This window comes from Nomascus leucogenys, chromosome 4 (assembly GCF_006542625.1).
Source record: "Nomascus leucogenys isolate Asia chromosome 4, Asia_NLE_v1, whole genome shotgun sequence".
Classification (NCBI taxonomy): domain Eukaryota; kingdom Metazoa; phylum Chordata; class Mammalia; order Primates; family Hylobatidae; genus Nomascus; species Nomascus leucogenys.
Window position 1 is genome coordinate 140553916 of NC_044384.1, and position 25330 is coordinate 140579245.

The following is a 25330-nucleotide window of genomic DNA, read 5'->3' on the forward strand; positions in this document are numbered from 1 at the left end:
TCTGTTGCCTCCCAGAACCCTAATTCTTCTCCCCCTGGTGACCGATGCCACAAATAGCCTCGCCTTTTAGGGGAGACCACAACTGCACAGGGGCAGCCATATACTTGTTGTACCAAAATAATCAGTTATTCAAAGAGTTCCAGCTCTGGGATCAGAATGCCTGATCATTATTATAACAGAATGCCTGATTATTATTATTGGCTCTTACTATTTGTAAACTTGTTAATATCTCCATGCCTCAATGTTCTCATCTTTAAAATGGGGACAATAGTACCACCCCCCCTCACAGGGATTTTGTGAAGAATAAATAAAATTAGATATATATAAAACATGTCAAACAAAAATGGCTAAATAAAACTCCATAAGGTTAAATAACTGATAACTTAGCAATATCCACCCCCCACCCCCACCCCGGGGCCATCCCACCTGGGTTTCCTAATCTGCCTGGCACCTCTCCCTACCCACTGACTCTCGCCTCAGCCTTTACTCTGAAAACATCAGAGGAGAGTGCTCAGAATTATGCCAAAAGCAGTTCTTGTCCAAACAGAAAGCTCTCTCGTGGCTTCTTGTTTCAAAGCTCAGCATTCACCTGGGCTTTGTTATATGGACAGGGGTCCCAGGCCCAGGGAGAAGGAAGGCTTAGGATGGAAACTATTTGGGATGTGGCCACGGTGCTCTGGGGGCTGACTCGGTGAAACACAGACTCATCATCACAACTGCCTGCTCCTCCTTTATCACTTAGAATCCACTTTCGTACGTTGTTCCCCGCTGCCTCCGCCCACCGCCTCGGCTCCATATTCTCTTTCTCTCCATATTACAGATACAGAAACGAAGCCTCACAGAGGCCAGGTGACCTCCTTCCCTGGGGAGTGGCAGAATTGTGCCTGGCCTGCTGTGGGCCCCAGACTCATGCTCTTCTCGCCACAGCCCCTGGCCAGCCTGCTGCCTCCCACTCCCAAACTCAACACGCCCCCTCCTGGAAAGCAAAACAGGTACTCACTGACTGCAGTCAGCCCTACATGGAGAACTATAGGGAGCCCTGTGGGGACTAGTTAATGGTGGATGGATGTGCCAGTCCTAGGAACAGCAAAGCGGGAGGAAGAGCTCCTGAGACAGAGAGGGCACTGAAGTGAGTGCTAATGGCAAGGCAGACAGGGCAGCGTGCACAAAAGCTGGAAGGAAGGTCTCTGCCCAGAAGACCTACGGGGAGACATCAGAAAGGCAGGGTGGCTGAAATCTTGAAAAAGCATGAGCCCTCGAAGGGAATGAGACTATAAGGAAAAGAGGAGACCAAACAAGCTCAGGTGATAGCTAAGGCTACACCTCTGGAGGAGAAATAATAGCAAAAGGAGGGAAAACAAAATGCAGGGAATTACCGGGCATGGTGGCTCACACCTGTAATCTCAGTACTCTGGGAAGCCGAGGCGGACAGATCACCTGAAGTTAGGAGTTCGAGACCAGCCTTGCCAACATGGTGAGACCCCCGTCTCTACTAAAAATACAACAATTAGGCGGGCATGGTGGTGGGCACCTGTAATCCCAGCTACTCTGGAGGCTGAGAGAGGAGAATCATTTGAACCCAAGAGGTGGAGTTTGCAGTGAGCCAAGATCGCACCGTGGCACTCCAGCCTGGGTGACAGAGCGAGACTGTCTAAAAAAAAAAAGAAGAAAGAAAAGAAAAATGCATGGAATGGCTGGATGCAGTGGCTCACACCTGTAATCCCAGCACTTTAGGAGGCAGAGGCAGGAGGACTGCTTGAACCCAGGAATTCAAGATCAGCCAGGGCAATACAGTGAGACAATCTCTACAAAAAATAATTTTTTAAGAATTCGCCGGGCGTGGTGGTGCTAGCCTGTAGTCTCTGCTGCTCAGGAGGTTGAGGTGAGAGGATCACTTGGGCCCAGGATTTCAAGGCTGCAGTAAGGTATGATCACACCACTGTAGTCCAGTCTGGGTGACCGAGTGACATGCTGTCTTAAAAATTTTTTTTTAAATAAAAGAAAATGTAGGGCAAGCAGAATATGGCAACGAAAGGATTCAGGAAGGTCAGGCAGTGGCAGAGAATGAGTGCCATGGGGCTGGAAGAGACCTTTGGGATTGGAAGGGACCAGTGCACTTTGGAAGGTGCCTATGTCATGACATCTTCACTCTGTGAAGACTATGGAAAAGTGAGGACTTTCCCACCTTCAGTCGCAAAAAACAGCGTTTTGTAAATCTCATCCTCCACTAGAAGTCAAATTTGGGAGTCAGGAGGCATCCCCGTCATCGCTGGCTTTGGGTGCGCCATGTAGAGTTGGACTTCAAAGAATCATTTGTTCTGTGAAAAAGGAAGTGGCCCCAAGCAAAAGCTGACATCAGTGAATGAAGCTCTTCACTTCACTGAACGTCACTGTTACCTGGACATGTGGTGTTTACCCTGATGTACGGTTTCTGGTAAAACAAACCTGGAGTCCATGACCAGGCTCCAGGCCTAAGTGAGACTGCTTCTCTGCCTTGAGTCTAACTCCTTCCCCAGGTGGCTGATCTATAAGCCTGCCACACTCGTACTCACAGAGAGGGAGAGAGGTGGAAAGCAAGACTGGCAAGCCTTCCCAGAGAGACAACTCTGGCTCAGCCCATTCCTTTTGCCATCAAAGAGAAAGCCACATCTAGGTGTGTGGCTTGTGACTTTTGCCACCCACAGTGACTTTGACCACTAGAAAATGTGGTCCAATTGGTGTCTTGGAATCTGACCCCATCAGTTCAGTACATTGTTAATTGTCAAATGGAGGAGTAAGCTGGAGGGTAGCCCACAGAATATGTCTTCTTAACCCCACCCCAACTTCTCCCAAGCTACTAACAAGTATAAAATGTGGAGTCATGGCAGAGCAGAGCTGCTGCAGACACACGGAGTCCTGCAGAGGACCCAACTGTGGCCAACTGAGTGACACTTTCAACAGCTCCGCATTCACATAGGCATCCTCTAGGGGTCAAGTGGTTTCCAAAATGCTGACAGATTTCTGTCATGGGTGCCTATAATGGGTTTCCAGCATGCCTGGGAGTGAGTAGATGAGATGGAGTTAAATTTCCAGGCAAGACACTTATGTCCATTCCATGTGCGGACCACACTTTCCACAGTTGCATGCCCCTTTTCTCAAATTAATGAATAGAAGTATTTAAACTATTCTCATATAATAAAGAAGTAACGTGTATTTTTATTAGTTAGAAGTTGTGACAATATAGAAATGCATACTGTAGAAAATAAAAGTCTTCTGTAATGTCTTTCCCCCCCCTGCTGAAAATATCAGTATTAACAATTTGGAATACAGTCTCCTCCAATTTTTCCATGCATATACTAACCATATATGTATGTATAGATAGACTATTATATATACTTATTTTGTATTTAAAAGTGGGATTTTAAAAAATGTGGTGCTACAGTTTTGCAAATGGTTTTGACTTAATATCTCTTGCAACAAAGTTTTTTTAAAGGGACTATGTATAAATTAACACCGTATAAATAAAAGTGTCCTAAAAGACTTATAGATGTTCCATAAAGTAGTGCCTGATGCAAGTATTTGTACTCTATGGTCATGGCCTCCTCTTTATCACCCCCCTCAACCAGCAATAAGCCCCGGCTAGTGATGTAACGGGTCACGATTCTGAAGGGTTCTATGTCCAAAGAAACTCCCCGCCACCACCCAGGAGTCTCTCATTTGTTACCTACATGGGCATCAGCTGTGGACAGATCAAGACAGTGGCCTTGCTCTATAGTTAAAAACAACACAAAACTGTGCGCACTCAAAACAGGCAAATCATGTACTGAGTTCCTTCTCCGTGCCAGCTGCTGTCCTGAGTGGTCTATATCACTTCATTGAATAGCAATGCATGTATTGTCTTAGTCAGTTCAGTATGCTATAACAAAATACCAAAGACTGGGTAACACAGTCTTATAAACAACAGAAATTTATTTCTCACAGAAGTCCAAGATCAAGGTGCTGGCAGAATCAGTGTCTGGTGAGGGGCCACTTCTCATTCTCACCGTGTCCTCACAGGGTGGAAGGGACAAGACTCTCTAGGATCTCTTTTATAAGGGCATTAATCCCATTCATGTGGGTTCCACCCTCGTGAACTAATCACCTCTCAAGGTCCCACCTGCAAATACTCTCACATTGGGGGTTAAGATTTCAACATGTAAATTTTAAGGAGGAAACCAATGTTCCATCTATAGCATCTATAGTACCTTTGAGGTAGGAACCATTGCTATTCTTACATAAACGGGGAAAAGAAAGCATAGGAAATTTAGTAACCTGCCCAAGGTCAACAGCTGGTAAGTGGCAGAGGAAGACATACGTAGAATATGAAGAAGAAGAGATGGAGCAGATTAGGCACCAAGAGCTGCTTGTAATTCTCAGGGAAACTGGCAGTGGCCACTTGCCATATCATGAGGCACCCCATGTGCTCACAGCAACCCCATGGATTAGCAGGTGAGGAATCAGAGAGGGGACATAATTGCAGGTGTCACAGCCAGATTTGAACCCTTAACTTTTGAGCTCATTCTGTTAATTACTGCACCAAGGCAAATCATTATGGGAAGGACAGACTATACCCACAGAGCTCCACAGGCTGTGGAGTGCTTACCTGGAGGGCAGCAGAAGCTAGAAAGAAAGCTTTAGAAGGGGTCAGGGACAGCCAACAGTGAGGCTCAGGAAGTCTCCTTAGATGACTCCAGAATGTTCACCCATAACCACGAGGGTAGAGCCCCTGCCTGACATGATGCTTTCTCACTTAGGATGGGGTCCTTAGCCAGCAGTGCAAGTCTGGAGACCCTCTCAAATGGGTGACTAAATTAGTCACCATCCCTCTCTCCTTTCATCATCTTGACTCCCACCTCATCCCTACACCTTCCTTGTGCAGGTATCTGTCTCCCTGCCCTATCCCCACTGCCCTCTCCTCTGCCACCAGCTGCCCCTGAAAACATTTTAGAATATAAGAAACTAACGTATCACTATCTCACTCAAAGATTAGGGAACACTAGTGCAGGACAATAAAGAAAACAGTTGAAAGACAGTGAGGAAATCAGGTTTTTCTTTTGACATAATAATGCTAATTTGGATTCCTGGGTGTGATTTTTGATGGTTAGGATTTACAGGTGTTCACAGTCCTTTTATGATGGCTACAGCTTGACATCACACAATGTTGACAGGAAGTGTGAATAGAGAAGGAATCTCAGGCCGGAATTGCTGCCAGGAAGCCAGAAGGCATCCCTGGACTGTGATTAATATAGAGCCTTCTTTTCTTCACACTGCTCTTGGCTAGAGTTTGTCTTCTCTGAACTTCTATAACATACAGAAACTGCAAGAGAAGACAAGAAAAATGATTACAGGAGCCCCAGGGGATGAGAGCCCTGAGTTGCCATTAACTGGGCATAAGACTTTAACAAAAACATTATCACTGACAAATTCTTCTGACCCAGAGACACAAGCAACAGAAAGCTGAGTTTAAAGCAGATTGCAGGGGCAACAACCTCACAAAATCTGAGACTTTCCCCCTAGGAGATGGGTAAATAAACCTGTTGTCAATCATCTATTTCCAGTGTGTTGGACTAAGTGGGCAGGCCTTTTACAACACGACAATAGGACTATCAGAGAAAGTGAGAAAGTCTCAGGTAGGGGCTGCAGGAAAAACCCTCCATGGAGTGACGAGCCTTCTGTTCTTTGGGCAGTAGCAACTGGATTGATACGTTTGGGGAGTGTATGCATAAGCATAGGAGAGGTCATCCAAAACTTCGTGGAAAAGTCATATTATGCATGGATTTCAATTTTTTTTGCACCAAAATACGCTTGTAATAACTTATTATAACATGTTTGAACATGATCTAGTTTGAGGCACTAAGACATCAATTTGAAAGAGCCCCCTTTCAGAACAACATGAATTCTGCTAAAATTGAAGGAAGAAGAAACACCAAATTTATGGTGAAGTTTGGGTGGAATGGTGAAATCAATGATGCTTTATAAAAAGTTTATGGGGACAATGTCCCAAAGAAATAAGCAGTTTACAAGTGGATAACTTACTGTAAGAAGGAACAAGACAATGTTAAATATTACACCTGCAGTGGTAGACCATCCACATTAATTTGCAAGGAAAAAAGTGAGCTTGTTCATACACTAAGTGAAGAGGGCTAATGATTTACAGGAGAAACAACAGCCAAACCATAGACATCGCAATTGGTTCAGTGTATACAACTCTGACCAAAAAATTAGAGTTGAGCAATCTTTCCATTCTATGGGTGCCAGAACTATTGCACCCAGATCAGCTGCAGACCAGAGCAGAGCTTTCACTGGAAATTCTAAACAAGCGGAATCAAGATCCTGAAGCACTTCTTTGAAGAACTGAAACAGGAAATAAACCACAGCTTTACCAGTACAATCCTGAAGACAAAGCACAATCAAAGCAATGGTTACCAAGAAATGGAAATGGTCCAGTCAAAGAAAAAGTGGACTGGTCAAAAGCCAAGGTCAGGGCAACAGTTTTTTGGGATGCTCACACACAAAAACATGCCACAGGCTGCATCAGTTGTCTTTAGGCAAATTGGAGAAATAACCCAAAATGTTGGTGAGGGAAGGATGCAGGAGAGACCTACAGCAAATACCAATGGCAGAATCAGCTTGAAATACATGAAAAAAAAAAAAAGCTCTCCTCTTCCTTTACCCTGCCTCCTCCAACATCTACAATATACACAAATCTACTAAAATTTAAGATGCTCTTTCAAATGTTTAGTTTTTTTTTTCAACAGCAGTCGTTTAGAGCACGTGATATTTTATTTTTCTGCATCATGTCATTTCAGGTTTATCTGTCATCGCTAAAAAAAAAAAAAAAAAAAACATCGATTCTGTAACTGCCTGATGGGTTTCTCTTGCAGGCAACCCAGGTAGACCTGGTTTATCAAGACAGGGGAATTGCAATAGAAGGTTTAATACACATAGAGCCAACTAAATGGGAGACTGGAGTTTTATTATTGCTCAAATAAGCTGTCCCAAAAATTCAGAGACTGAAATTTTTATGCAATAGTTTGGCAGGCAGGGGGCTAGGGAATGGAGAGTGCTGATTGGTTGGGTTGGGGATGAAATTATAGTAATCAAAGCTCTCCTCTTGCATGAGTCACTTCTTGGGTGGGGGCCACACGACCAGATGAGCCAGGTTACTGGCCCGGGTGGCTCCAGCGGATCCATCAGAATGCAGAATGTTTTGGTCTATTATAAAACACTAATCTTAGGTTTTATAATAGTAATGTTATCTACAGGAGCAAATAGGGAGGTTAGTAGTCTTGTGGCCTCTGGCTGTATTATACCTGAGCCATGGTGGGGCTGTTTCAGGGAGGGGCTGTTATCATCCTTGTTTTTAAAATTAAACTATAAACTAAATTCCTCCCAAAGTTAGTTCAGCCTACCCCCAGGAACAAACAAGGACAGCTTGGAGGTTAAAGGCGAGATGGAGTTGGTTAGGTCAGGTCTCTTTCATTGTCATAATTTTCTGACTGTTACAATTTTTGCAAAGGTGATTTCAATTCAAAGGCAAAATTTGGTTTGTTGGCTGAAAACCTTTACAGTTCTAATTTGCCAGTTACAGATAGAATGATTCTACTTTTTAAATGCTTGACTTTTGTAAGTATTCACAGCTAGTATACAAATTGTAGATCATTTGAAATAGTCAAAGAGTATTAGGAATTTCTGCTTCAGGCCATGATGGAGTAAAGAAACTGGATTTACCCTTCCATCTTCACTACAAAGCTGGGAAAAATAGACAAAACAATGGTTTTGAGACATTGAGCAACAGGCAGTGAAAAACTGCAATCCTAACAATTTGGTAATAAAGGAGGTGGGCCCTTTGATAGCCCTCATTTCTGGCCTGAAGAGTTTCCAGGCTGCAGCACAGGGAGAAGGAACTCAGACAGAACCTGGAGGTCTCACTGAGCTAAGGGGACAAACATCAAGGAAGCTAGGATTCTTGGGGCCGCGTGTCAGAGAGAAGAGAACTATACCAAGGGAAACTCCAGATATTTGCAGAAGGGTCCCCTCAAGTCTTCAAATGAAGATTGAGCAGCACTTTCACTGGAGGAAACTACTGGGAAAGAACCACCAGAGACAAGCAGGCAGAAAAATCCCCAGAGCTCACACAGGGCCAAAAGCAACTTGCGTTTCTCCAGTGGAAATAATTTCTAAACACATGGAGCAACAAGCAGAGTCCTTGACAGGGTGCTGCTCTAACAGTGGGACCAGATTATAACTAAACTTAAAGACTATTGTGGGCCCATCTGGCAAAGCTTACACAAAGGGCTTGCAAAGGTCACATTTTCCCCAAGGGACGTAACTGTATCCCAGAACAAAATATTTGAAGGAATACAAAAGCCTTCAGCCCCCAATAAAGTAACACTCACAATGTTGGATGTAAAATAAAAAGGTTACCAGGTGTGAAAGACACAGGAAAATACGACTCACATCGAGAAGAAAAATGTACCAAAAAAAAAAAAAGCATCAGGAAGATCAAACAATAACCCATAACCTTACCAACTAGAAAAGGTTTTCAGTTAAGAATTAGAGTATTACCTTTTAGACTTTAATTTAATATGTATTTTTTAATGAGTGATATTAAATGAACTATGAATGATCAAACCATTGGTATAACTTGGGTGTTCTAGAGATTTTTTCCTTTTTATGTATCTTAAGCACTTTCTTGTGTATATTTCACTTTTCTGCTTGTAAGAACCAACATTCACTTGGCTTACCTTATGTAATGGGAGGTATATTAGAAATGTGAAAAGGAAATATGACTCTCAGCTAAATGAACCAAGGGAGGAAAAAAGACAAATAATTGGACCTCACAGGGAGTGAAGGACCAAGAGTGCAGCCAGGCTCTGCAAGCAAGTTCGCTGGGGCCCCAGGGCCTCTCCAGCACCTCAGCAGAAGCTGTTAGTGAATGAGTGTTCCCTCTGATGCTCTGCCTTAGGGAGACCTACCCCTTATTATCTCAGTCTTCCTTCTCTTCATACATCTTTTGGCTTCTTCTGTTGTACAGAATAGCTTCTGGCCTGGATCACTCAAATCTGTCCTACATGCCTGATTAGCGTTGCCTATTCTAGAATTTCATATAAATGGAATCATATACCATGTACTTCTTCCACTGAGCATCATGTTTTTGAAATTAATTCAGGGGCCAGCGAAATTTTTCTTAAAGGATCAGACAGTAAATATATTAGGTTTTGGGGGCCACACAGTCTCTCCCAACTACTTAGTTCTGCCGGTGTGGCCAGAAAGCAGCCAAAAAATAGATAAATTAATGAGTGTTTATCTATTGTTTAGCTGCTTTCTGGCAACACCAGCAGAACTAAGCACTTGGGAGAGCCAACTACCTGTGTAGAAAAAAAAAAAAAGAGAACCTACTTTACCCTTGAGTCCATTCATACCTTTGCTCATGTCATGGACTGTTATGCAAACAAAGGTCTGTGGATCATTGGTACCCACATCTTTAGACCTTGTTAGAAATGCAGAATCTGGCCCACGCCTGTAATCCTGAAACTTTGGGAGCTGAGGTGGGAGGACCACTTTAGCCCCGGAATTTGAGACCAGCCTGGGAAACATAGGGAGATCCTGTCTCTACAAAAAATAAAAATAAAAAAATTTAGCTGGATGTTGTGGCACATGCCTGTAGTCACAGTTACTCAGGACAATCAGGTGGGAGGGCTGCTTAAGTCAGAGAGGCAGAGGCTGCAGTGAGCCATGGTCACACAATTACGCTCCAGCATGGGCAACATACTGAGGCCCTGTCTCAAAAAAATAAAAAGGCAGAATCTTAGACTCACCCTAGGCCTGCTGAACCAGATGCGCATTTTAACATGATCTCTGGGTGACTGGCACGCACAGTCATGTTTGTGAAGCATTGCCCAAGGGAGCCTGCTAAGAGACTGAAGGACAAGATGGAATGGGTTACATTGGATCACCTTCTTTTAACAAGTGCAATTTCCACTCCAGCTGGCCATTTAAAATACAAACAAGATTCTGTAATATTTTTTAAATCACAAACTTAATAATATTCTTTTTCAGTAGATGATCTCCATTAATATTTCATAGCCATACAGAATGCTGGGGTTGAAACAAAATTTGGAAACCATCCTGCATTCATCAAAAGGCAGAGTCCCTTCTACAATATTCCTCTGTGCCCTCTAACTGAGCATTTCCAGGAGACACCTCATTGTAACACAAGATCCAACGATAATTCAACCATTTGCCACCTGAACCATGGCAACAGGCCATAAATGTCTGCTTCAATCTTCTTGACCATCTTAGAGACAAAATTACCTTTCTGAAATCATATACCAACACCGGAGGTGCTTGAAAAACTCTGATTTCCCGACTAATTCAGTATTCTCCATTCTATATAACTACCTTCCACTCTCTCTGGCATAATCAAATAGATCTGCTAATTATCCTAAGATTTTTGTGATCCTGCCTTCCTGAGTCCAATACCCTACTTTTAACCTTGTTCCCTATGTCACAATGTCACAGCTTTCCTGCCTTGGCTGGGAAAATTCCATTCACTTGCCTCCCCTCACCGCCCCCCTCCCCGAGTATTCACTGATAGCTATAAGCATCCTTTTGTGTTTCTTCTAACTTTTATGAAACTAGAGTTTACCTTTTTCGTCCAGATTCCTAGTTAAAGGGAGAATTTAATTGTAAACAAGAATCTAGTCCTTCAACTGCTTTTCTTGGCACCTGAGTGGTGCTCTTTTTACCTTCCTTTTATGTAGGAAAGGCTTCTGTGTGCACTGTCACCTGAAGTTTACTGGAGAGTCACTCGTCCAAAAACATGTCTTTACCATACTTAAAAGTGTTATAGCTAGGAGCTTATTAGAACTCCCCTGGAGACAGGGACACTTTAATTAAATTTTGCAAACGTCTATGGAGCCTTACCATACTCACATTATTTTCGAGGTGCTGGTACGAATACAGAAATGGATATAATAAAGGCAATCTTCCAGTGTGTGCACTGTGCTGGAGAAAATAAATAAAACCTTTGCCTTGTTGAAGGCAACCCATTATGTAAAGAGATGACATTTTCCCCAGAACTAGTTACCTGTGGGGTCCCACACAAAAACCGATAGATAGCAGACCTATCTTCTGAGATCTTTTCTACTATGTATCTATCATCTGTCTATCTATTTATCTATCATCCATTTTTTTATCTATCTCAGAGAGCAGAGGTAGGGTATGAGGAAGAGATGGGACATTACAGTGCAAAGACCACCCCTCCAGCCAAGTTTTTCAAACTCTTTGTCCATACAACATCGATGACCCGTAGTTCAGCTCTTTACACATTTCTTTTTTTTATTATTATTATACTTTAAGTTTTAGGGTACATGTGCACAATGTGCAGGTTTGTTACATATGTATACATGTGTCATGTTGGTGTGCTGCACCCATTAACTCGTCATTTAGCATTAGGTATATCTCCTAATGCTATTCCTCCCTCTTCCCCCTACCCCACAGCTCTTTACACATTTCTTTTCCCCGTGAGGCTGAGCTGCTTGAGGGCAGGTCACATCTTTCCACTACCCTCCTTGCCGGCACCTAAGGCTTCCTGATGGAGACCCACGTGAGCGCATGCTCCGCGGCAGACACGCCCAGGCGGGCTTTACTCACATCAATCACTTAGTACGCACACTCCCTCTAGCCAATGAGCGAATAAGTACTCCTTTCTCCACCTCCCGCAGGGAGGCCACCGCCCCCTCAGTCCCTGTCCGGTCGCCGCCCCAGGTTGCTCCGCCCTGCTCCGCCCCCTCGCCGCCGCATGGTAGAGGAGCGAGTCGCGCGCCACTGACGTCACCAGCACGCGCCCCGTCCGCTGCAGTGCGCAGGCGAGGGAGTTAACGCACGTTTTGATTCTCCTGGCGTCTCCTGCCCGCCCAGTGGCCGCAGTCACCCAGGTCCAGAGGCCGCGGTATCACAGGTTCTCCGACATGTCTATGCTGGCTGAGCGTGAGTGTCGGAAGCGGAGGCCCGACCCGGGCGCGTTGGTGAAGATGCCGGGTGACGCACGGCAGCCCCGAGTGCCTCGGAGCTCGGGTTCCCGGCGCGCCTAGTGCATGGGGTCGGGGGACCGGGGAGCCGAGCCCGGCTCTGATTGTCCTGCTCGCCGCAGAGCTCCCCGAAAGTTGTCCGCAGGTCTGGTAGTGCGAAGGACCGCGAGTGTCTCTTGGAGACGCCGTCCTCAGAATCACCCCGGGGCGCGCGCGAAGTGGGTCAGAACACCGGGTCCCGGGACTGGCCCCGCCGCCGCCTTTTGTGGGGACCCGGACTGGTTGCTTCACTCACCCGGACCTCAGCTTCCTCAGGTTAAAAAGAGAAGATTGAGCAGAAGGATCACTTCAAACTGTAATCACATTGTCCAAGATATCTTGGACCCAGAAAAAGAAAAAGCAAAGGAGTTAGAAGTCTCAAATATGGGACGTCAGCCACTTAGCCGGGGAGTGCAGGGCTAATGAGTAATTCTAAGTGAGACTGGCGTTTTTGACCTTGTTAGTTGGCCACAGCGCCCCGTCCTGCCTGTTTACCTTTGACATTTACCTTCACTTTGTGGAGTCGGTGAAACCCTTGTCTCTGGAGAGGCTGCTGAACTTCTGAATTGTACCTGTAGCTAAGGTCGCTTGCCACCAGATGGCAGTCATGCTTTGATCCTGAAAAGCGGGTCCTTCTTGGCGGGTTGTATAGTGAGCAAAGAACAGAAACAGCTTATTTAACAGATCACCCAGACCAGCACAGGGATTTTGTGAAATAAATGCTGTTAGCACTCTCTTTTCTAAGAGGATGGAGGACTAGGAGCACAAAACGAAATGGGTCAGGCACCATCCCGATTTTACAGGGGCAGAAATTGACGTTCAAAGGAAAATAATTTGCCTCTAGTCACTGAGCTAGAAAATGGCAAAATTGATCCAGTTGTCTCTGTATCTTTATATTCTTGCCAGTCAGACCAGCAGAGACCCATAGAAATGAGTATGTTTTAGACCGAACCCGTGGGTTCTGTTTTTTCACCAGTAAAAAAAATGAGGAGTCGGGTTTGAGCCTAGATAGCTAAGATCTCTTCTGATTTTCGTATTCTTTGATGTTTGCCTAATTCAGCATGCACTTGGCGACTTTGGCCCTAGTTCTGCTATTCATTTATGTCTGTTCCTTTGATCAGTGTTTGTGAGGCCACTAAAATCTTTCACTATGTTTATCCCTAGGTGGCCTTAAATCAATGAGGTGGTGCACATGAACATAGATTGAAAAGTCTGAAGTATAGAGATGTACAATGCTATTTGTAGACATCCGTAATTCAGATTACATGATTTCAAGAGGGTGTTTTCAGTTCTCCCCAACGTTATTCCGAATTGTCAAATCCTTGTCATTATAATATGTAATATTTTTGTGTTTTCTTTTTCATAATTTGCTAAATGGATATAGCATCTTCTGTAATTAGATACTTAGGATTGATGTTGTTAAGAAGAAAAACCTTAGACAAATTACACAGAGTTTGACTGAGCAAAGAATGATTCAAGAATTGGGCAGCCTTCAGAACTAGAACAGGTTCTAAGAACTACAGCCTGCTATGAGGTCAGGCAATATTTATGGACCGTAAACGGAAGTGAGGTACAGAGACAACTTGGTTAGGGTTACCGCTCTGATTTGCCTATTTGAATCAGCTGGCTGCCTGTGATTGAAGCTCAGCTGCTGTAATGGACTGAGACTCAGTTATATGTTACAAGAGTATACTCCTACGATAGGCTTTCGCGTCCTTTAAGTTCTAACGTAGGTTGTAGTTCCTTATGTAAGGACTCAAGTACGGAGGCCTCCTCAGGGCAAATTTAATTTAGTGTAACAATTCTCTCCTTCTGATCAACCTCTGAACTTTGAGAGATTGTTTAAAACTTCTGCCCCTGGCTCTTGGGACTCAACACGCCCTTCAGAGTAAATGGGATCCTAGCATAAGTCATGTGGTATTGAGCTGTTGTGTGGATGGTTTTTATTGGATTTGCCCCAAAAGTATCCCAACAGACCCATTTACAGTTAGATCTCCACATAGGAGTACCTGCTAGAGGATGGTTAAATACATCCCAAATAGTGATTCTGCAGATTCAGGGCATTCTACCTGAGGCCCAGCGCCATGCTGTAAACACTGCTGTTCCAGATGGTGTCAAGGGTCCCCAAGATCATCCCCAGATTCAGTGATGTGCTGGGGGATTCAGGCACAGGACTCCGCATATAGTCGCTCTGACTGCTAAGATTTATTACAGCAAAAGGATGCAGAGCAAAGCTGGCAGAAGGAAAAGATGCATGCGGGCAAAGTCCAGGGTAAGCCAGGCGTCAAGCTTCCAGAGCCCTCCCCCAGGGAGTCACACATGACACGCTTAATTCCTCCAGTAGTGAGTTCTGAGAGCAAATGTGGAATGTTGCCCACCAGGGAAGCTAGTGAGAGACTCGGTGCCAGGGATTTCCTGGGGGCTGGTCACATAGACACCCTCTACCTGGGAGGCACCAAAATTCCAGGCTCCCAGAAGGAAAGCAGGCGTTCAGCATAAACCGTATTATTTGCATAGACAGGCACAATGAGCCGCTCTTACCAGTTCTGCGAATGGTGGGAACCCTTGGGTTCCCTGTTATGAACAGGGCTTTCAAAGAATAGCAGTCAGGCCTGCTGTGTTAGTGAACCGTGGCATGAGAATTACAAAGGACATGTAAAAGGTGATCCAATTGGAAGAGCTCAGAGGCAGTCTTTTCCTTACCATGATTTTCCACACCTGGAAACCTGGGTGACATTAGAGCCGGGAAATATTTCAGGGAAGCAGGTTCTGGTCAAGTAAGTCTGGGAAGCATGGCAGGCCTGCTGTGGCCTCCTCTAAGAGGATCTGCACATTTGCATAGTAAAGTTCCCGGGAGATTCTTCAATATTAAATTTAGTTTAACCCAGTGTTACTCGTTTTCAATGGGAAATTGCCCCCGCCCCCCACCTCAACATCCTTGTTTGGAAACACTGGGGTGATCCCATTGATGGAAGCTAACTGCCATTTCACCAGGGGAGAGGAACTGACTTCGAATAGCTCATCTCTTGTGTAGGCGTTATAGTTTATTTTATATGAGTATGTAATATGAAGCGTGTGCAGTTCTTATTGCAGTGTGAGCTTATTCTCAAAACTATCTCCTTCATACAAGCCCTAGTCAAAGACCCCCGGCAAGCACTGCATAGACACATGAATTCTGACACACTGATGCCAGCTTGCGTATAGAATACTGGCTAACAGGCTTCTCTCTGGTGTGTTGTTCATTAGCAGAGGCAGTGTTATGCTGAGTATTTGCCAAGATAAGTGGTAATTTAGATGGAATATTTTTAGGTCACCTTTTTTTTCTACAAAACACTACAAATACGAGCCCAACATGTTTTGCTTTGTTAAGGGCCTTTTTTCTGCCTGTGTATTTGTAAAGGGTTTCCTATTTTTGCTGGAGTGTGCATAGTTATGGGCCTCTATTGATTTTATGTGTGGCACAGTGAGCCCCTTTGACAGGGGGTCATGTTATTTTTAAATTATGTGATGAGATGGGCAAGGTAGGAGGGGTTGTGTTGATGGTGAGAAAATGTGCTTATATTGATGTGGCAGATAAATGATAATGACACCTCCAAATTTCTCATTTGGCCACAGTCTACTTTTGGGTTTCATATTCTTGTTCTTTGAACCTTTGGAATTCTTTATTTTTGCCATAATTTTCCTTAAAACTACAGTGATAAACTCGAGTTCATAATGATCAGTAATTTATATGCATTAAAAAAAGTTGCTTTGATGAGATTCAAAGCAGTTCCCTTAATTCATGTATACTCCTTCCTTCCTTTTTTCCTCTCCCTCTTCTTTCCTCCTTTCTTCTCTCTTTCCATTCTTTTTTATCATTTATTTCATTCACATATTGAGTGCCTGCTGTGGGCACGGTGATTTTTTTACTTCTTGCAATGAAGCCTCAGAAAAAAGACATGAATATGAGCCCTAAGGAGATGATGGTCTAATGGGAGACCCGAAAGGTGCATATAAATATCCCTAATACAGTGGATGTTAAGAAACAGATAAGTTATTCTAGAAGTTCAAAGAGGGGTCATAGGGCTTCAGGGCATCTCAATGAGAGGGATGGGATTGTTATTATCTGTAGGTCACACGTCTGGAGGGTACAGTTGACTCTCCCCAAGAGGGTAATGACTATTGTATGTTGTGGATTAAGAATATAAGCTTTGAAGTCAGTAGGACCAAGGTTGGTTTAAAGAGTCTGGTTTTTGCTTGGGGATGTTGGGCAAATTTCTTTCTCTAAGCCTCACATTTTCATATCTGCCATTGACAGTGGTACTATCCACACTCATTGGGTTACTGTGAAAATTCAGTCTTTATTATGTACAGCGTTTGGAGCAGATCTCAGGTTGAATAATTGGCCTTTGCCATTTTAAGTGCATCCTTGGTATTGCATATTCTTTTGTATGTAGTAACGCATGGCAGTGGAAGCTGTAATGCTGTTGCTACTACTGCTGATGGTGATGAGGACGCTGGTGTCCACAGGTGCTTTTAGTTGTGCTGATGGCGGAGTATGGAAGGCCCAGCTCTAGTATATTGAGGATTTGCTTTGCCACATTATGAGGGAACATTTCAATTTTAATCTTAAGAGGTCAACGTAGATGTCTAGAATATACATTTATTAGGGAAATCAGGATAAATGATCCAGTCTGTTAACATTCTCTTGAGTGTTAAATTAATTTCTGTATTATAATGTATCTCATATTTTACATACATACATAAAATACACAGAGTTATGCATGTGTATGTTTGTGTGGTATTTTCCAGGTCTGAAAGGTAGTGGTGCATTGCTAATGATAATGATTTTTCATTTACAGGTCGGCGGAAGCAGAAGTGGGCTGTGGATCCTCAGAACACTGCCTGGAGTAATGACGATTCCAAGTTTGGCCAGCGGATGCTAGAGAAGATGGGGTGGTCTAAAGGAAAGGTATTTTGGAAAAAAGCAGAAAAAATCTGAGCTATGAAAAGAGATTAGAAATTAGGGGAGAACTTCCTTATTAGGAGACTGGAAGAAACTTATGCTTTGGATCAGTAAGTGATTTTGATCCCAAATCAGAAATTGTTGGGACCTTATGATGATAAATTAGGATTGGACATCAGTGTCAACTCTATCATTTAAGCTGCCATGCTTAGCATCTTTCATAGACATTGCAACTAGGCTACACGCTTTTTCCCTTTCCATTTGTTCTTGACTCCAGTAGAGCTTCTGCTGATATCTCTGTACTTAAATCGTTCTTGTTGAGGTCTTTAGCAATCTCTCAGTGCCAAATCAGTGGGCCCTTGTTTTGTTCTCACATTACTTAACTCCTCAGCAGTGCTGGATGTAATTGACTACTCCTTGAAATACTTCTGTCTTGGCCTCCACAGTACTATTGTCTCTTCTGCCCTTCTTTTAACCTCACTTGCCACTCCTAAATTTGTTGCTGTCTGTTCTTTCTGTAGACTTTTGATTATTAGAGCTCCTTGAGGCTCAACCCCAGGCCCCTTTTTTGCACTCTGCTGTGGTGATCTCATTCATTCCTGTGCCACACTTTGAATTAGCTAAAGTCTGGGAACTGTCATTTTTCTATATCGAGTCCAGTTCTGTCCTCTGAGCTCTAGATTTATAAATTCAATAGCCTACTTGATATTTCCACTTGAGTAAGCATTTCAAGGGTATCATTTCTATTGTAAAACTTTTGATTCCCCCAAATATATTTTTCCCAGGTTTTCCCCATTTTTCATACATGGTACCATCTGCCTCTTTTACAAACCAGAAACCTCAGAGTCATGCTTGGTTCCTCCGCCCTCTCGCATCCCGCAGCCCCAGTTGTCATTCTTCTCCAGCCTCCCGCACCCCAGTCGTCTCTTCTCCATGCAGGGCAGAGCCCTGCTTCAGCCACTGTCATCACTTGCACTCACTGACTCCTCAGACTCTCAGCTGCCTCCCTCCCTCCCTCCTTTTTCTCCTCTGGCCCATTTGCTGTACAGCAGCCAGAACGATCTTTTAAAATATGGAAATTAGATCATGTCATTCTTAAAAGACCAGTGGTTTTCCATTGTCTTTAAAATCCAAATTCCTCCCGTAGGTTATGTGAGATCTAGCCCCTCCGTCATCCCATTTCCTTCATTCCTTCATTTGCAGAAGCCGCCGTGGGTGCCTCTGAGGTTTCCCAGTACACTGAGTTTTTTCCCACCTTCCAGTCTTTGCACTTGATCTTCCCTTACCTGGAAAATCTTACAGATGAGTGCTAATTGATGCAGAGGACTTAGAGTCCTCCCCCATGTTGCTTTGTGAAAGTATTTAATGGAGAGAATCATCTACTCGGAACACCTGCCATAGGCATCTGTGAGTTTTGTAGCAGTGCTCTGCTTCTGCGTATCAGTGAGAGGCATGTTCTAACTCTGTGTTTAATCTCCACAGGGTTTAGGGGCTCAGGAGCAAGGAGCCACAGATCATATTAAAGTTCAAGTGAAAAATAACCACCTGGGACTCGGAGCTACCATCAATAATGAAGTGAGCAGCAGTGTGTGCCTCCTGGGTGTCTTTGCATAATTGGCTTCAGTCTTGTAAATCTGGAAGTTGATTGGTTCGTCTGTTTCTGACCGTTGGTGCAGCACTTCTTTTTATTCACGTTTCCTCTTGAACACTGACGCTTTGAATGCGTGGCACTGTAATTCAGAGTCAGTGGCCTGCCGCGCTTTTCATTTTTAGTATCATTGTTCCCTTTTGGAAAGGATCTAAACTGAAAAGTTTTGTTTCTAAGTTTTTGCAGCCAACAGAATCTGGTAGGAAATCTGGGAAATTAGTTTAGGTAAATTGAATTACTTTGGTTAGTTCAGTATCTCTGAGTAGTGGATTGGCGGAGCTAAAATTTTTAGCCACTAAAGAAAGAGTTTATATAGGGTTGATTTCAAATGTAGTTGTTGAGGGATAGATAACACAGATATACTTATTTTCGTAGAAGAAGCATTGCCCCGTTAACCTATTCCATGTTCCTTTACCTTAAGCATTCTTAAAAATGCGTAAGAATGTGAGTAAGGCAGGTTCCTACATTGAAACCCTGCTTCCCACTGGTTTGGGAGATCTTCATTCTCTTAGAAAAGCCAGGTTCATTTTTTTATAATAAACTTATCAGGTAACCACCTTACAAATGGGAACTCATCGATTCAGGGGACTTAAGGTCCTTCCTCCTCCCCTTCCTCAGAGTTCTGTGAAATTGGAGTTGATGCAAGTCATTAGAAGATTTTAATTCTACTGAGCAAAGAAGAGCATTTCTATGTCCCTCATGGCTCTTGTCCTTTGAACTATGGAATTTCCCCTAGTGAGAAAAAAATAGTAATTTCATTATGTTTTACTTTAACATTTAGCACACAGGTTGCCTGTTGATTATTTACTATATATAAATTGACGTGATCGATAACTCATTCACATTTGAAATCAGGCCTTAAGCTTCCAGGAAGTCCCTTTTTAATATTGAACTGGATAAAGAGCATTTTAACTTTATATTATTTCTTAAATCCACTTAAATTTATCAAATAGTATTTTGATGGAACATTTAAAATTTCTTAATTAACCACTGGATTTCCTTGATTCCAAAATGTATCATCTCAGTCAGTGTAGGTAAACTACAGGCTTACCTCTGTTTCATTTTTTTGATATTTTCAGGACAACTGGATTGCCCATCAGGATGATTTTAACCAGCTTCTGGCCGAACTGAACACTTGCCATGGGCAGGAAACCACAGGTAGGGAAATCAGATGACATAAGTTCTCAATGAAAATATGTTTATCTACTTTTTGTTTTTTGCTTTTATTATTTGTAATTGACACATAATTACACATATTTATTGAGTTTAGTGTGATTTGTCAATTCCTGTGCACACTTTGTAATGTACACATGTGTTATGTTCATCAACGTAATTAGCATATATATCACTTCAGACGTTTATTATTTGTGTTGGGAGCATTTAAAATCTGTTCTTCTAGCTATTTGAAAATATAAAATAAAATATTATTTACTATAGTCACCCTACAGTGCTATAGAACACTAGAGCTTTTTCCTCTTACCTAGTGGGACTTTTACATCCATTAGCCAATCTTTAGCTGTTCCTACCTAGCCATTCTCTTTATGCAGCTCTAGTAACCACTATTCTGCTATCTACTTTTATGAGCTCAACTCTTTTAGCTTTTCCATATGAAGGAGAATATGCGATATTTATTTGTGCCTGGGTTATTTCACTTAATGTTCTCCAAGCTCACCCATGTTGCCTCAAATGAAAAACTCTCATTCTTTCATAAGGGTAAATAGTATTCCGTGGTGTGTATGCACCACGTTTCCCCGTTCATGTGTTGGCGGACACTTAGGTTGATTCCATATCGTGGCTGTTGTGAATAGTGCTTCAGTGAACGTGGGTTTACTGGTACCTCTGCAACATGCTGATTTGCTTTCCTTTGGGTAATGCCCGGGAGTGGATTGCTGGATCATTAACTTTTTGGGGAGCTGCCATACTGTTTTCTGTAGTGGCTACATCAACAGTGCATAAGAGTTCCAATTTCTCCATATCCTCGCCAGTAATTATCTTTTATATTTTTGATAATAGCCATCCTAATGGGTGTGAGATGATGTCTCATTGTGATTTGGATTTCCATTTCCCTCATGACTGTTGTTAAGCATCCTTTCTTCCGCTTATTGGCCATTTTTATATCTTCTTTGAAGAAATGTCTAAGTACTTTGCCCATTTTTAATTGGATTTTGTTGTAATTTGCAAGCATTTTTATAAACATTCTAGTTTATAAACAGTCTATTCCTTGTGTATCATGTGTGAATAATCAAAAGATATTTGGTAGATTGAAAGAATTTTGTGGAGTGAAATAATGAATTAGACTTGAGTTCAGCAAATACTTATTGAGCTGTGTGCTGGGTACTACTTTAGGTGTGAGGGTCTGCAGAGGTATAAGACACAGTCCTGCTTGGAGGTAGCTAGCAGAATATGCTGGTTATTACCTGGTAAAAGCACACATCTAACCATAGGAGGGTGTATTGCACTGCTGTGTGTAGAAGTGAGGCCAACAGCATGAAGGGAAAGGTGCTTTGTTGGTGGTATTTTTTCTAACCAGATTGGACTTTTTGTTGAATGTATATCTTGGACAGTTTTCCTTATCCATAGGATCGTGGTTTTAAAATACCCTGACAGTTCTGTGTGTGGTCCTAATATGAAGGGCAATAATTTATTAGCAGAAGAAAAAGATAAGGAAAATGTTTTCTGAAAATACAGAGTGACTCATATTAGGCAATGCAGGATCTATGGAGTAGTAAAGTTCAAGGACACTATTCCTTACCAATTATACACAGAAAACATCTTGATATTTACGATCACAGTTGAACTTAGTAGAACTACAGATAAGAAGGTACGCTTGGCTGGGCACAGTGTAATCCCAGCACTTTGGGAGGCTGAGGCGGGCGGATCACCTGAGGTCAGGAGTTTGAGACCAGCTTGACCAACATGGAGAAACCCTGTCTCTACTAAAAATACAAAATTAGCTGGGCGTGGTGGCTCATGCCTGTAGTCCCAGCTACTTGGAGGCTGAGGTAGGAGAATCGATTGAACCTGGGAGGCGGAGATTGTGGTGAGGCGAGATCACGCCATTGCACTCCAGCCTGGGCAACAAGAGTGAGACTCCATCTCCAAAAAAAAAAAAAAAAGAATGTAAGCATGACCATATAAAACTTGGAGATTAAATAGAATGCAGTGGTTTAAAGACCAACACCAGAGTTAGACTGCCTGGATTTTAATCCTGGTCTGACTTTTCATTTGTATGACCTTCGGTAAATTGCTGAACATGGCTGTACCTTGATTTCCTCTTTGGTCAAATGGAAGCAGTAGTATCATCCTTGGAAGGTTGTTGTGAGGACTAAATGCGTTATAACGTCTAAGAAAAGCAAGCAGAGATACTCAGCACCGTAAGCCTCCTGATAGTGTGGCTGGCAAATCTAGAGCCATAAACCACGATTAAGGCCAGAAAATTTACTTTACTCTGAAGGATTTCATAAGGAATCTAGGGTTTTATTTTCTCTCTCTCTTTTTTTTTTTTTTTTTTTTTGTTGTTTTTTTTTTGAGATGGAGTCTTGCTCTGTCGCCCAGGCTGGAGTGCAGTGGCACAATCTTGGCTTACTGCAACCTCTGCCTCCCCGGGTTCAAGTGATTCTCCTGCCTCAGCCTCCTGAGTAGCTGGGATTACAGGTGCATGCCACCACGCCTGGCTAATTTTTGTATTTTTAGTAGAGACGGGGTTTCACCATGTTGGTCAGGCTGGTCTCCTACTTCTGACCTCGTGATCCACCCACCTCAGCCTCTCAAGGTGTTGGGGTTACAGGCGTGAGCCACTGCATCCGCCGTCATGATTGGTAGATTACAGTTAATAAGATTAGCAGATTTGTTATAAATTTTAATGAATGCTTATTAGACACATTTCTTTGGCAGTGCACCTCCTGATGAGCTGGGTTGGTGTAGGGGTGTGGGGGCTGGGCCAGCTGCTTTGATTGCTGCTTTGAGAACAGTATTGTCCCTTGTCCATCATTGATCCCGGTAAGAGGAAAGTTGTGCCTTTCCTTTGTAAAGTGGGAGGGGGCACCTGGGAAAGAACGGCCAGATTGGCACATAACTCAGACTCCGAGCAGTTTCAGGCACGAGTGCAGGTGAACAAATAGAAAGTGATTCCTCAAGGCCTGGCGGTGCTCATGCATCCTTCTTGATACCTGCATACTGAGAAGGTAGAGATGCTCCCCAGGTGATTCTTCTGTCCTCTCAAGCCTGAGAGCTGCTCTGTGAGGGCACAGTGTGGTGGTTCAGGATGTGGCCTCTCAGTCATGTCTGCCTGGGCTTCGGTCCCATCACAGCAGCTTCCTGGGTGTGCCTTATCAGTGTCGTCCGCTGTAGTGAGTTCAGGCATCACAGCAGCACTCTTATGGAGTGGCTGTGGGAAGGAAATCCAAGAATTCCTGGAAAGCCTCCAGTCCAGCTTGTCGTCCCTCATACACTTGCAGTCAGTAGGAGCCACTTTAAGCTGATAACTTCCTCTGTGATTTGTGATTGGAACATCAGCATTGAAAATGTTATGTGCCATATGAAGTGCAAAAGAGAAGAGTTTACTAGTGGGATGTCTTTGCAAAAAAATCCGAGGTGTCCCTAGGAAGTGGCTGCAAAAGAGAATGTTTCAGCTTGTGGAAATGATGAACCCATGCTGGGCTTTGCCTCAAGTGTGGAACATCTGCCTTCACGTTCTTCCGAGCCTGCTGTATAGTTCCCATAGGGAACTGTACCTTTAAAATAAGTGACTCTTGGGAGGGACTGCAGTGCAGTCACATGTTGAATGGACATGTGCTTGTTTCGCTCCGTTATCAGGGTGAGAGTTTCTTTTTTTCCAATTTCTCTTATATACTCTGAAGAAGGTTGGTTTGTTGGATTTTTTTTTTTTTTTTTTTTTTTTTTTTTTTGAGACGGAGTCTCGCTCTGTCGCCCAGGCTGGAGTGCAGTGGCGCAATCTCGGCTCACTGCAAGCTCCGCCTCCCGGGTTCACGCCATTCTCCCGCCTCAGCCTCTCCGAGCAGCTGGGACTACAGGCGCCCGCCACCACGCCCGGCTAATTTTTTTGTATTTTTAGTAGAGACGGGGTTTCACCGTGGTCTCGATCTCCTGACCTCGTGATCCGCCCGCCTCGGCCTCCCAAAGTGCTGGGATTACAAGCGTGAGCCACCGCGCCCGACTTTTTTTTTTTTTTTGAGATGGAGTCTTGCTCTGTCACCCAGGCTGGAGTGCAGTGGCGCGATCTCGGCTCACTGCAAGCTCCGCCTCCCGGGTTCACGCCATTCTCCTGCCTCAGCCTCCTGAGTAGCTGGGACTACAGGCACCCGCCACCATGCCTGGCTAATTTTTTTTTGTATTTTTAGTAGAGATGGGGTTTCACCATGTTAGCCAGGATGGTCTCGATCTCCTGACCTCGTGATCTGCCTGCCGTGGCCTCCCAAAGTGCTGGGATTACAGGCATGAACCACCGCGCCTGGCTGCTTTTTTTCCAATTCCTCTAACCTCATATCTGAATGTTCTTAAAACTATAGGAAAATTTAGTCTCTTTTCTACCTATGATCGTTTCTGTGGCGCTCTTCTGTCTGAACTTGACAAGCAGATACAGGTGAGAGAATGCAGGCGGCTAGCTAATTTATAATTGAATCTAACCCCAGATCAACCTGCTGTGATATTTCAGGCAAGGGACCACTTTCTGTCTCACATTTTTCTTTCTGTCAGAGGCGTTCCCACTCGGATGTCTTCCTCAATGGTGTGTTCCTGCTCCTTTTGGCCTTCCAGTTGTCCTTCCCGAAACCCTGAAAAGGTGGCTCAGAGCCAATGCTGCTCCGTCACGCGTCACCTAATCGTCATCTCTGATCTGTATTTAGATGATCATTTAACCTGTCTTACCTTTATTCACTTTTTAAAGGAACTTTTTATTTTGAAATAATTACAGGCTTGTAGGAATTCGCAAAATAATACAGAGTCCTCAATGTCTTTGCCTCTATTCTCCCAGGGCGGAGAGACATTACATTGCTGTGGCTTTTCGAAACCGGGAAGTTGACACTTGGTGTTACTGTTAACTGCACCACAAACCTTAGCCAGTTTTTATCATTTTTTTTGGCCTCCATTCATTTGTACATGGGTGTATGGTTCTGTGCATTTTTATCACAAGTGTAGATTCATGCAGCAACCACAATGGTGAAGATATAGGATTGGCCACCACGGCACAGCAACCTCATGCCTCATCATTGTATTTGTACCCACTGTACCTTCATCCTTGTCCCCTGGAAACCATTCATCTGTCCTGTCTGTCTGTAGTTTTGTCATGTCAAGAATGTTCTGTAGATGGAGTCATATGTTGTGTTTGTAGATGGACCTGTTGGACTAAGCACAATGCCCTGGAGTTTGTCCTGGCTGTTGCGGTGGCAGCGGCCGCCCCTCTTCACTGTGGAGTGGTATTCCACTGTAAGGATGGCCCAGGGGTTGCTCAGCTGTTCATGCATTCACACGTTGAAGGACTTGGGGGTGATTTTTGGTATTTTGCTATGATGAATAAGGCTCATTTGAACATTTGTGTGTAGGTTTTTGTGTGAACACAAGTTTTCATTTCTTCCTCAAAGATTTTCTAAATTTCTGGAGGGCAGCCTGGCCTGATCCATAGTATGC

General features: G+C 43.6%; 1 protein-coding gene and 1 long non-coding RNA gene across 3 annotated transcripts in view; one reads left to right on the forward strand and one right to left on the reverse strand.

Annotated features, from left to right (window-relative positions):
• Positions 1-5045: 5045 nt before the first annotated feature.
• LOC101176080 lies at positions 5046-11727 on the reverse strand. Its single transcript, XR_001116875.2, has 3 exons — positions 11677-11727; positions 9840-9941; positions 5046-5335 (listed from the first exon to the last, which is right to left on the reverse strand). It is a non-coding gene; the product is annotated as an uncharacterized LOC101176080 (long non-coding RNA).
• A 139-nt stretch (positions 11728-11866) lies between these two features.
• Positions 11867-25330, forward strand: part of PINX1 (PIN2 (TERF1) interacting telomerase inhibitor 1) — a 75293-nt gene continuing 61829 nt past the window's right edge. The window contains exons 1-4 of one of the 2 annotated variants that reach the window (XM_003271429.4): positions 11867-12012; positions 16934-17043; positions 18520-18612; positions 19765-19843. In XM_003271429.4, coding sequence (XP_003271477.1) covers positions 11994-12012; positions 16934-17043; positions 18520-18612; positions 19765-19843 — 301 coding nt within the window. In that variant the 5' untranslated portion in view covers positions 11867-11993. The remainder of the gene's footprint in view (positions 12013-16933; positions 17044-18519; positions 18613-19764; positions 19844-25330) is intronic. The other variant, XM_030812390.1, reaches the window with a different exon arrangement.